General features: G+C 34.2%; 1 protein-coding gene across 2 annotated transcripts in view; it reads left to right on the top strand.

Moving 5' to 3' along the window:
* The window catches only part of SYDE2 (synapse defective Rho GTPase homolog 2), a 36,072-nt gene that overhangs the window by 19,645 nt on the left and 3,081 nt on the right, over nt 1–13,346 (top strand). For both annotated transcript variants that reach the window (XM_019710206.3, XM_019710207.3), the window contains exons 4-6: nt 202–328; nt 6,693–6,874; nt 9,300–9,531. In XM_019710206.3, the coding sequence (XP_019565765.3) occupies nt 202–328; nt 6,693–6,874; nt 9,300–9,531 (541 nt within the window). The remainder of the gene's footprint in view (nt 1–201; nt 329–6,692; nt 6,875–9,299; nt 9,532–13,346) is intronic.

The following is a 13,346-nucleotide window of genomic DNA, read 5'->3' as shown; positions in this document are numbered from 1 at the left end:
AAATGAAAGAATAGAATGTTTCTATTAAACTAATCAACATAGTCTATGACGAAATTTTAAAAGCTGTTTTTGAGGTATTTTTAATTAAATGCCGTCAGAACATATTTGATTGTCACGTTCGTGTGATTTATACATACTGTACTACTATTATATTTTCTCTTTATCCAATTTACCATAATGTGGCCATAATTTTATTTCTAGGTAGTAGGCCTGTACCGATTATGTGGGTCGGCAGCAGTCAAGAAAGAACTTCGAGAGGCTTTTGAGAGGGATAGCAAAGCTGTTGTTCTGTGTGAAAACCAGTACCCAGATATAAATGTAATAACAGGTAATAAATAGATTTTATTTTATGTACACAATCTGGAAAGACTACATCTGCAAGAAAGAGAATTGAGATACTATTTTGTAGCCTAAATTTAATTTAGTTGTATTCTGAAGTCTTATCCTGGGAAAACTAGGGACAACTTCCTGTGAGAGGTGACTCCTCAGCTAACTTAAAAGGTGAGTTGGACTTAGCCAGGCAAAGGTTGGAGGAGGGCACTCTGTTAGCAAGAAATCTGGAGGTGGGAAACTGCATGACTTGTAGCTCTCAGTAAAGAGGAAAGTGCCAGGCAGGTGAGTGGTGAGAGATGGCTGTCCGTAATCAAGCCAGTGACTGGTAAGGTGCTGTAACTTATCAGTGACAGTAGGTAGGGCAATAGGAACGAGACAGATTGGGGGTAGGAGTCAGCTGACTTCTGTGGCTAGGAGAAGAAAGTCAGAGAATAAAGTCTCTCCGAGAAGTGCATTTTGAGCTGAGATCTGTATGCAATGGAATTAACCACTGGAAGATCTGAGGCAAGAGTTCTCAGCAGAGAGAACGGTGAATTTTGTGATTGACAATAAAACAGGTCCTACAAACCAGCCTGAGAGGTAGAAGTAATTTTAGTGATGAAAATGCCTTTTTTTCCCCCTCATGTAATGATACCTATATCTCATCATGGGAAATTTTCCTGTGTAGTTAGTCCTTGTGCCTGAATGAAGATGAGAGGCATGTGGTTTCATGGTACCTAACTATTACAGAGCAGCTTCAGAGATGTGGTGAGAACCATTTACGTATTTACCTATAATTGCCTGCATTTTCAAGTACTTAGTAAAAGATTTACTGTGTTGTACTAAATAAACTTCTCCATCAGAAGTTTTCCTCAAGTCTTTCTTAAGTAGTTCCTGTAGCATTAAAGATTGGCACCACAAACTTATTGTCTTAAGATTTTCATGTCCCCAAAGTGTTTGAAAGATATAAGGAAGGCAATATGGCCTGAGATGCTCCTGTGCGTCACTTAGTTTTTGGGATAAGGCCATAAGCTAATTTCTAGATTGAGTAGTTGCGTTGTATGTGTCATAACATATACTCACATCAATACCTCCTCTCTCTATTATTTTATAAAATCTTTTAGTAGTCTTCCTATGAACTTTTTGTCTGCTTATAGAAAAGGAACTATAATTTTTACTTCATTGAGCATAATTTACATTGAGCATACTTTAACTGCTTACTATTTGTTAATAATAATTCTCCCTTATTTGCCCTCAAATTGTAGTGAAGTAAGTTATCTTGAACTTGGATTAATTTAAAATTCCGTTTATGTTAATGCTTGTTTAATATATTAATTATATAAAGGATAATGATATTTGAAATGTATGTTTCACCAAGTTATAAAGTTATCTTTTTTGGAGATCTTTTAGGTTTTAATTTAATATAATTGCATTATAGGGCAAGTGTCAAACTACCAGGGCATATTGAGTTTTGTTAGAACTAACAAGTCTTGCTTTGTCAAGGAACACATGTGGAGCCTTGTTTTTTAAAATTATGCCCGAGAGCATTAGTAGTCTCTTTATTTGGCAGCTACAGAAAATTTTATTTCCACTAATTGTAACTCAGTTGTTTTCTTTACATTGAATGTTGCTGTTCATTGTAGGTCGGTTTAGACTGCAAAACTAATGATGGTAGTAAAGATCGCATGATATAAGTTAAGGAATGGGAATAAGCAATTATTGCATGCCTACTGTGTACAGAATGCTTTGTCATTATTATCACTGCATCTACATGTATTGATTGTCATGAAATGCCAAGCGCTTCATATTTTTGTATATGTCGAAGAAGTTTGGTCAATATTATCCTTGTTCCCTAATGCTTTTTCTAGATTATTACCTTTTCACTGCTGAGACTTATGCTCGTGGGGTGGCCAGTTAGCTCAGTTGGTTAGAGGGTGGTGCTAATAACACCAAGGATGCTGGTTCGGTCCCCGCATGGGCCACTGTGAGCTGTGCCCTCCTTAAAAGAAAATAAAAAGCAACTTATGCTTTCTTGAGGAATAAGGCTGTCTTGAAGCACATGGCACATTCCTATGCCACCTCTGCCTTTCTTATTTAACATCATCTACAGAACTCTTGGGCATTCCTATTTATTCAGTAAAGACGGATATCTCAACTATTGTTATATTTCCAACCAAAGTCTTGCCGTCATCCTAAGAGATTTTAACATACAAATGACCAATCCAGAATCCATTTGTTGAAAGATCGTCCCCCCCCCCCCCCGCATTGAATTGTTTTTGTATCTTGTCAAGAATCAATTAACCATAAATGTGAGGGTTTATTTCTGGAATCTAAATTCTATTTCATTGGTCTATATGTCTGCCCTATGTCAGTACCACACCGTTTTGATTACTGAAGCTTTGTAGTAAATTTTGAAGTTGGGAGGTGTTGGTCCTCCCATGTTCTTCTTTATGAAGATTTTTTGTCTATTTGGGGTCTCTTGCATTTTCATATGAATTTTAGAAACAGCTTGTAAATTTCTGTGAAAAAGCTAGCTAGTTTTGATAGGTTTTACACTGAATCTATAATCAATTTGGGGACTATTGCCATGTTAACAGTATTAAGTCTTCTGATCTATGAACACGGAATAGCTTTCCATTAATTTAGATCTTTAACTTCTTTCATAAGTCATTTTTCATTTTCAGAGTATAAGTTTTGTACTTCTTTTGTTAAATTTATTCCTAAATATTTGATTTTTTGATGCTACTGTAAATGAAATTATCTTAATTTTATTTTTGGATTGTTCATCTTTAGTGTATAGAAATACAATTGATTTTTGCGTATTGATCTTGTACTTTGCTAAACTCGTTTATTAGTTCTATTAGTTTTTTAGTGGATTCCTTAGTATTTTCTATATATGAGATTATGTCATTGGCAAATACAGTTTTTATTTCTCTTTTTACAAAATGGATTCTTTTTATCTCATTTTCTTTCCTAATTGCCTTGTATGACTTCCAGTGTAATGTTGAACACCAGTGGCAAGAGTGAACATCCTTATTTTGTTCCTGATTTTAGGAGAAAAGCATTCAGTCTTTAACCATTAGTTATGATGTTACCTGGGGTTTTCATGAGTCCCCTTTATCAAGTTGAGGAAGTTCTCTTCTAGCCGAAGTCTGTTGAGTGTTTTTATCATGAAAAGTTGTCGGATTTTTTCAGTGACTTTTCTGAGTCTATTGAAATAATCATGTGGTTTTTGTCCTTTATTCTATTGATATGGTATAAAAACCTTAATTGTTTTTCAGATGCTAAGCCAACCTTGTATTCCTGATATAAGTCCCACTTGGTCATGATGTATACTTTTTGTGTGTCTTTTTTTAAAATATGTTGCTGGATTTAGTGTCTTAGTGTTTTGTTGAAGAATTTTCTGTCTGTATTTCTAAACATTGGTCTGTAGTTTTCTTGTGATGTCTTTGTCTGGTTCCGGTAGCAAGGTAATACTGGCCTTGTAGAATGAGTTGGGAAGTATTCATTCCTCTTCTATTTTTGGGAAGAGTTTGTGAAAAATTAATATTAATGTTTTTTAAAAAATATTTGGTAGTATTTATCAGTAGAACTAGCTGGGCCTGACTTTCTTTTGTGGGACGTTTAAAAATTACTAATTCAATTTCTTGTTATACGTCTATTCAGGTTTCTATTTCTTCTTGAGTCATTTTCAGTAGCTTATATCTCTATATGAGTTCTACTTTCATCTGAGTTACCTAATTTATTGGCATACAGCTGTTCATAGTATTAACTTATAATCCTTTTTATTTCTGTGAGGTTGGTAGTGATGTCTCCTCTTTTATTCGTGATTTTAGTTGAGTCTTCTCTTTTTTTCTTGGTCAGCCTAGTTAAAGGTTTGTCATTTTTGTTAATCTTTTCAAAGAACCAATTTTTGGTCTTGTTGATTTTCTTTTTGTTTTCTATTATCTATTTCATTAATTTCTACTCTGATCTTTATATTTTCCCTTCTTCTATTTATTTTGAGTATAATATGCTCTTCTTTTTTTAGTTTCTTAAGAAAGAAAGTGAGGTCATTGATTTGGTTAATTCCCAGCACCTAGAACACTATCTTTTTAGGTTCATTTTAATAACTTCTTTACAATTGCATTTAAATGTTGAAGTTTCTTCCATCTTAAAAAAAAAAATCTCTACTTTGATTCTGCTTCACTCCTGCCTTTCCTGCTCTTCTGTGGTTATCATCTCTCAAAGCCAGATTTCTGGAGCAGGTTGCCTATCTTTTTTTTTCTTTCTGTTTCTTTAACACCCATTTACTTCCTAACCAACTGCAACTTGACTTCTGTGTCCTTTATTCTCCTGAAGCTATGCTTACGAAAGTTGCTGATTTCCTTCACTGGTGTACATTTTTTGGTCCTTAATTTCTATCATTGTTTCTTATACCTAGTTAAAACCCCTTCTGCCTTAGAACCACGACAGGAATTTATTAAAAATACAGGGACATGAGCCCTGACCCCTGGAGATTCTGATTTAGCAGGACTGACATGGGGTTCTGGAATCTATTGATTTTAAAGTTCCTCAGGTTATTTCAACGTGCAGCCAGGATTAGGGAACACTGTTCTCCATAGTGTTTAATATAGTTCTTATCTAACCTAACTATTGCGGGGTGTGAATTGATACTGTAGACTCTTTCTTGAGCAGTTCTTTCCTTCCTTAGCAGCATATTGTCAGTTTCCCTCTCCCTACCCCCGCCTCACCTCTTCTTACCACTCACACCAATTTAACCATTCTTCCTTAGTCACCTTTGGAAGATCTTCCTAACAACCCTTCAAGAGTGATCGTACTTCAGGGCCTTTTTTTAGCACTTTTCTCACATCAGTCTGTAAGCCTCCCTGATCACCTCAGTCACTCCCAAGTTTCCAGTTATCATCTTTTAAGTTTGTTCTCAGATCTGTATCTCCAGCCATCTCTTTCCTGAGCCTCAGATTTTTATATCCAGCAGTCTCCAATGTCCCATAGACACCTTAAGCTTATTATGTTCAAAATAAAACTCCTTTCTACCTCCTAAAACATGGGTTTCCTCCTTTTTTCCATGTTTCAAATAATGGCACTACTATTTGAATGGCACTGCTAGATTCTGAAGCCCCAAACACCTTTCTCCTTCTTTTCCCTCAAAATTACAAATGCACTTTTTACTTAGTGGTCCTGTTTTGGGAATTTATCCTACCGACCTACCTCCATACATACAAAGGAAGCTCTCTATGTGCTGGAAAGACTATGATGGTAAATAAAAAAGCAAGAAACAATAGGACATATATGCTACCTTTTATGAAACAAAGGGGGATATAGTAATATACAATTTAAATTCTCATAAATAGGTGATAATATATGTATATTTTCATAAACAAATCCTCGACGGATGCATAAGAAACTAATGAACCATGTTACTATGAAAATGTAAAAGATTATCAGATGGGAAACTTCCTATATGATCATGTTTAAGTTCAAACTGAGCTTTCAAACTAAGTTCTCAGCTGAAAACATGTTCTGAATCAATATTGTCTATATTTCGGTTTTTGGTGTCACAGATATCTCCTATTTGTTCTTGTGACCACATTCTAGTCTTTAGCTAGTATCTTACCTGCCTTGCTTATGTGTAATAACCATTAATTACCTTTTCCTGTTTGCTCTATTACAAGTGGTATCTCTGAATTCATACCTACTGGTGATGTGTTTGGGATTGAGTTCCCTCACTCCTGGGATAGTGACAAGTATGATGTTTTCTGTTCTTGGCTTTTGGCTTCATTTGTTTGTTTTTAGGAATGTTTTCTTCTATAGTGTAGCATTAGAGATAACCCAGCCATCCGGTATACTGCATATGTTTAAGATACATCTCCAGTGTTAAAGAGGAAATATATTTATATACGTCACTTATTTGCAAGGGCTTTGGGCCTTTGGTACTCTTTCACTATCAATTAAAAGTCTAGAAATTTAAAATTCATATAATTGGAATAATTTACAATTAATAATAATATGTCTTGCTTTCTTAAGTTTTGTTTTACATGCACTTAGAGGAGTTTTTTATGGGGGCAGGATCGATAGGGTATATATATAAAAAATGACTTACTGTCTGAGCCGCAAACCCATATGTCTGATAATTGGAAATTATGTATGTGCATTTTTATCATGCTTTCAAAACAAACAGTCAATTAATGAGACAATTTATAAGAATACAAAATGCTAGTGTTTTATTAAACTTATTTTTATGTTGTTGATTGTATTATTTTCAGAATATTAAAAGTTGGCTGTAGTAATACTTAAATTAAAAAAAAATTCACCACAGTTTTTTATTTCACTTTGAAAACCCAATTGCCAACTGTCTCTGGTTTATTTGTTTTATAAAGGTGTTCTTAAGGATTATTTAAGAGAACTTCCTTCTCCTCTGATAACAAAGCAGCTTTATGAAGCTGTATTAGATGCAATGGCAAAAAATCCCTTGAAAATGTCATCCAATGGTTGTAAGAATGACCCAAGTGACTCTCAGTATACTGTTGACCTGCTGGATTGCCTTCCTGATGTTGAGAAGGTAAGCACACCTGGTACACCTCTTTCCTGAAAGCCAGCTAATGCATTTTGTACTTAGCTCCAGAGCTATAAATAATTGTTTAGCTGTTTTGACATTTGTGGCACTCGTGAGTTTTAGCTCTCTTTACTAAAGGCTTCTTAAACACTGTAAGTCTAGAAACTGCTTCTTAAACAGAATAAATTGAGAAAAAAATTTTATCTTTTCTGTATATGATTTTAACGTAGGCATGAATACTCACATAAGTTTTTAAAGAGTGTTCTATTATTAAAATCATATGTGTTTATTATAGAATAACTGGAAATGTATAGCAAAGAAGAATAGAAATTATAATTATCAAAATCAAAAGCCAACTATAACATTTTGGTTTATTTCCTTTTAGTATTTTAAAAATATGGTAACTGTTTTGGTGCACATGGCTTAGCCTCAAGACTTAAGCAACCCTTACCACCACCATTTCCTTCCTCCTTGCCTCTTCCCATTAGTCTCCTTCCCACAACCTAAATCTTGGGACCAGTGTCTGTAGAACCAGTCCTAGCCTAACTTTTATCTGTTGTTTCTGAAAACAAAAGGGAAAATAAGGGGAAAAGATATGGTTGGGCTTGTCCAGATAAAGCCAACTTTACCTATATTTCTTATAATGTGAGGGCAGAAAGGGCAAGAGTTAGTGGGTAGAAACTTAAAGCCAATAGCTTCATTCAGTAGTTTACTGTAGTTTTTCTGAATGTCCTGTGATTAGACATTACTACTCCTTTGGGTGGGGGGAAGGGGACAGCTATAAAGAGGTGGGCAGATGCAGAAGGGTGGGGTGAAAGGGTAGACATATTCCTTCACCAATAAAAGGTATAATTGTAAGTGTCATTTTACATGTAAGTGAAAAAATGAGAATCAGGGAACTGAAATCACTTGCCCAAGGTTATATAGCTTTTCTGAGTGTTATAGTCTGTAACATGTATTTAGGTCTTTCTGGCCCTAAATCTCATACATGTATTAACATCCTTTCTAAAAAGCTGCATAATATTTCATTGAGTGGATGTGCCATATCACTATTTTCTTTTGTGTATTTAAGTGGTGAACCTATATGTATGTATTTGTTCACAGATTTCTTTTCATCTAGAATTACTTATTTATATAAAAATCTCAGTGGAATTGCTGATTTAAGTGATGTGAACATTTTAAGGCTCTTTATGCATATTTTTATATTACTTTTCAAAATGGGCAAAAACAATTTCATATTCTGGCTCATCTTATTTAGTACACAAAAAAAGGTTTCTTACTTTAAGTTGCACTTTTTGGTTTTGTATTGAGAGTGAACCTAATATAAATAGTTGTGTGTGTGTGTGTGTGTGTGTGTGTGTGTGTAAGTGTTAACCAGTGTGTGACTAGTTTTGATTTCAAAATATTGTATTCTTCTCTAGCTTTCATTTTATCTTCATTTCTTCCCTGCACAGCCAAACATTGAAATGATGTTTATCCCAGCTGTCATCACTTCTTTACCACTCGTGTACTGCTCAACACATTGTAATCTGGCTTCCCACCCCATCTCTCTGGACTTGTTCTTGCCAAGGTCACTAATGACCTTCTCGTCACCAAATCCAGTTGTCTCTTTTCGCTCCAGAACTACTGTGTCATTTTGTTTTTTCTCATGCTCTTTGTAAATTACAGTTTCAGTTTTCATTCATTTCTTTAATACCATTGTGAAGAAGAAATTACACATTCATTTTATTTATTAAATGATTGATCATATGCCACTACTTCAAAATAACATCATCTCTTTCCATAATTCCTTAAGCCTAAATAACCATTCCACTTCTTGATCAAACTCCTCTTCCTAGTTTCTCCAAGGATTAAATATTTTTTCAATAAATTTGCTTTTCTAACTATACTATGCCTCCCTTGTTCATGGTTTGTCTACTTAAAATATTTATTGGTTAAGGACTTTGTTTTTTTTTCCTAAACTGGATCATGATAGAACTTGGCCATGTTCTGAAAAGGTTAGCTTCCTACATTTAAGGATGCTGGTCCCTTACTTATGACTACAGAATTTACCTGTACTTCAAAATGAACACTTACGCTAATCCCCTTTTCATCATAACCTTTGCTGTTGTCATTTTAGGGGAGGGAAGAGAGGAAAACATGAATGGTATGTTTACCTAGGAACTCCAGCTGAAATTTGGAATGCATTCATGGGCATTTTATAAATAGCATGTATTTTAATCATTTAGTGAATCAAAATATGTCATTGGAAACAAGGACCTTTTGTAACATTTCTATAATAAAATATGTTTCAAGTTCCAAACATCCAACTTCAAACAGGTCTTTGAAATAACCTTTTAAAAAATGACAACATGACTATCTGTATTTTCTACTATAAATCGTGTTCTTGAATTTGCCCTTATATAACTATATTAATTGAAATTTAATGTAGGCAACCCTAAAGATGTTGTTGGATCATTTGAAATTGGTGGCTTCTTATCATGAAGTAAATAAGATGACCTGCCAGAATTTGGCCGTGTGCTTTGGACCCGTATTATTAAGTCAGAGGCAAGAGACTTCCAACCATAACAATAGAGTCTTTACTGATTCAGAAGAACTTGCAAGTGCTTTGGATTTTAAGAAACATATTGAAGTTCTACATTACTTACTTCAACTCTGGCCAGGTAAATGATTCTGTAGAAATATTTTTCTCTTTCAGTGATTGGTCTTTGAATTAGCTAACCATCAATATGCCCATATACGATTGAAGGAAATCTTTTCTAGATTTTGCTTTTTGAAACAGTTATGAATTGATACGTACCCTTTAGATTTCTCCATTTAAATTTTCTGCTTTAGCTGATAATAATATAGACATATAGATCAATGTACAGATTTTGGACTTGGTCAGATCTGGATTTGAATCCTGGATGTGTCACTAATTAGCATTCTGACCTTGGGTAAGTTCCTTAACATCTTAGAGCCTTAGTATTATCTTCTGTCATATGGATTTAATAATATGCTTATAGAATTTATAGGATTAAAGAAAAAATTTTGTATGTAAGGTGCTCAGCACAGCTCTTAGCAAATAAGTACTCAGTAAATATTATTTTCTGTACTATCATTTTCAGTTCAACTGCTATGAAGCAAAATTTGTATTTCTCCTTAAATCGGTTCTTCCTGACATCTTTACTGTAGTCATAAAATTATCCAGGCTTGAATTGACAGTGATCTGTAATCTTTTCATCTTTCTTATGCATCCCTGTTCTAGTCGGTAACAAAAGGCTGACAGTTATTTTCCTAACATACCTCTTATACAGTTTCAGAGCTAACAGGAATATGTACTTAATTTAATTAGATGTTCTATAAAGGATCCTGTATTTAAGTTCCAAAAGTTCCTTATCCTGAAGTAACCCCTGCTCCCGCTCCCACCCTGCGAAAGTCCAAACATGAAAGTACTCAGATGTTTAGTGGCCTGCACAGTGGTAAAAGTGCTTTGGCCCTGGAGTCAGACTTGGATTTGGATCCAGATTGTGTCACGCATCAACAGGTGGGCTCAGGCAAATACTAAGGTTTCCTGAAACCTCAGTTTGCTTCTCTATAAATAGTGCCTACCTCAGGGTTGTCGTGAAGACTGAGTTAAAGCATCTAAGACAATGAACAGTGTGTTCAGCATAGAGTTAGTCTCCAGTAAATGTGCTTTGTTGCTCTTTTATAGATATATATGAGGGTAGATCAAAGTACAAAGGTTAAAATTAGCCATTTTCCCTGCATAATGATTTAGTCTTTTAAAATAAATCTAGTTTTTAAAAGTGACTTAAAAATTAAGCTAATAAAAATTTTCAGCTTTTAACTTTGGAAAGTTGAAATTTTTACTTTCTTTTAAACACAGGCTTAAAAATCATTTCTAATTTATATTTTAACAGAATTAGTATGTATTATTAATTATCCAAAATCCAGAGTCAGAGTCAGTTATTCAAAAATTCAGAATCAAGATTCTCTGGATAATTGGTCTGATTTCATCATTTGGTGCCCAACATAAGGGATCTCTCAGGTTGAAGTTTTAAATGTGTGTTTCCTAGCTTTTCCTAAAACTGCTTTAATTCTTAAAAACATCAGGAATTGGGAGAGGACCCATCCTGTCATTCTAATCACAAGTGAAAACTTGCTTCCCTGGAGATAGCATGAAGTTTACTATCAGTACCTGAGTCCTTTATCATTAATTCTATACCAGAGGTTAATGTCATTTCATTATTTTGTAATAGCCACCTTAGTTGTGGGTATAGGAGCAAAAATTAACTTACGTCCTATCTTGTAGAAAAAACAGGTTTAGATTTCAGATTCACTGTATTTCAATGACAACCTTAAACAACTTGCTCCTAGTTTATTAATACTTTATTCCAAAGATTTGTTTTGTTGGATTTAAAAATAATTGCCCGTTGTATATAACCTTTTATTTTTCTTTAGTTATATAGTACCTCAGACAAAAGACAGAACAGAACAGAAAGATGAGAGGAAACAGCGGTTAGTTTTGCCCTTTATCATTTGATTTTTGAATTCAAGAAAAGGCAGAAATCAAGTAGATGTAAAGTAGTTACTGAGCCTGAGAAAAGTGACATAGAGATTGGGCCAAGGCATATTGACTTGGTAAATGCCTGTCTCATGCATTATAGGAGGTTTTGGCTTTCCTTGCTATGCATACCTTACTTATTTTTCTTTTTGGAACTCCAGAGGTAAAAAGAGTTGGTTACATCCCCCACCCCCCACTTCCTTTTTACTTTCTTAATTTTTTGTTTTGTTTACTTTTGGGCAAGCTTATACCTTGCTTTGAGCTTTCCATTTGATAAACCTTGTCTTCAAAGTGATAAGTTAGAACTCTAGCCTATTGGCACTGGAAGTTAAAAATCATCCTCCCAGTGGTTTTCCAGATTGCCTTTTGCCAAAGCCCCAATGTTTTTTGGAAGCAGCGTTGGGGCCAGATTGGCAACAGGTGGGGGATCAAAATGGAGACACACTTCCCTTTTGACCCAGTCTTTTCATCTTTTTCATATAGTGGGTTTTTACAAAATTTTGCTTTTTGAAAAATAGGTTTGCTATATTAAGAAGAATATTGAAACTTACTGCTAGGCCACCACAGGCCATCTTTACAGATGGGGAAATAACTTTAGAGAGAGTGTACCTCCAGACCAACTGTTTCCTGTATCACATTTTCTGTGATGAGTAGATGTGGGACAAGTTTTTTGGAAAAGCTATTAATTTTCCCTAATCCTTTTTGTTTCATTTTTCTCACTAAACTAAACTTCCTGAGATCAGGGACTACACTTTACTTACCCTTATCTGCCAGGTCCTAACAGAGTACTTGTCACTAACTAGACAATATGTTCTGTTAAATAAGGCAATTATACTCTGAACTATTTTATATTTTTATGGTGATTAACAATATAAATCTATTGGCAGAAAACAAGATAAGAAAAGTCAGTTTCTTAGTACTTAACTTACCATTATATTTTGAAAGTTTTTCAGCAGCCTTATAGACTGCACTTTTCATTTTATTCTGTTGAAGGTGGGTAGTCAGCAGTGCAGGGAAACTGGGACTTTTCTTTTGAGGTTAAAATTAGCCATTTTCTCTGCATAATTAATAGGAAACCATTCCACCATCGGTAGTTTAAAGAGTGAAGTTAATTTTTCAGAGTTGAAGTTTTAGTCTAAAAGATATAAATATCATTATAATTGGTTTTGTAAATAATTTCCAAGAAAATGACACAAAGTAATGTTTGATAAGGACTTGGTTAAATGCCTTTAAGGAAGTGGCAACAAAATAAACCTGAGTTTTGCAGGTAAATGTCAGAGAATGAAGGCACAGTTAGACAAGCTTAAACAGAGTCAAAAATATTTTACTTTGGATCACAAAACAGGTGACCTCAAGGTTAGCAGATCTGGGTTGGCAAAAACAACAGGCAGGACACTTAAGCACTAAGAAGAACAAGAAAAGCCAGAAAATGAAGGGAGAACAGCAAGGAGAGTTAGTGGAGATCAGCTAGAGGAGAAAAGGGAACATAAATAATTAAACAGTGCAAAAATTTAGATATCCATTCTGCAGTTACATCAGTTAATGGTATGGGACAGTCTGTATTAATACTGTTATTAACGGTCAATTTAAAGTAATACCAGACCTTTATTTTGTACAAAATTTTAAGTTAGGAGCTTTTAGCTATTCATAATGTTATATGACAACCATTATGAAAATGCGGATAAGTAGAAATGTTAAAAACATACCTATATACAGTTATCAAGTATTTTAAAATCTATGTAAAAAATTATGTGATTTCTGAAAAATACTATGAATATCACTGTAAGTCTGGAAAACTAGAACTGTATACATGTTTGTATTATTTTTCAATTATTTGATTTTGTGCAATAGTAAACAAGCATTCAGTGTATCTTGGAGAGAGCAAAGTTGGTGGGTTATCTGAAAATAAGTTCCCTTTATCTTAGAAAAGGG

Source organism: Rhinolophus sinicus, chromosome 14 (assembly GCF_057876585.1).
Source record: "Rhinolophus sinicus isolate RSI-liver-muscle chromosome 14, RSI-T2T, whole genome shotgun sequence".
Classification (NCBI taxonomy): domain Eukaryota; kingdom Metazoa; phylum Chordata; class Mammalia; order Chiroptera; family Rhinolophidae; genus Rhinolophus; species Rhinolophus sinicus.
Note: the sequence above shows the minus strand (reverse complement) of the source record. Positions and strands in the feature narration are given on the sequence as shown.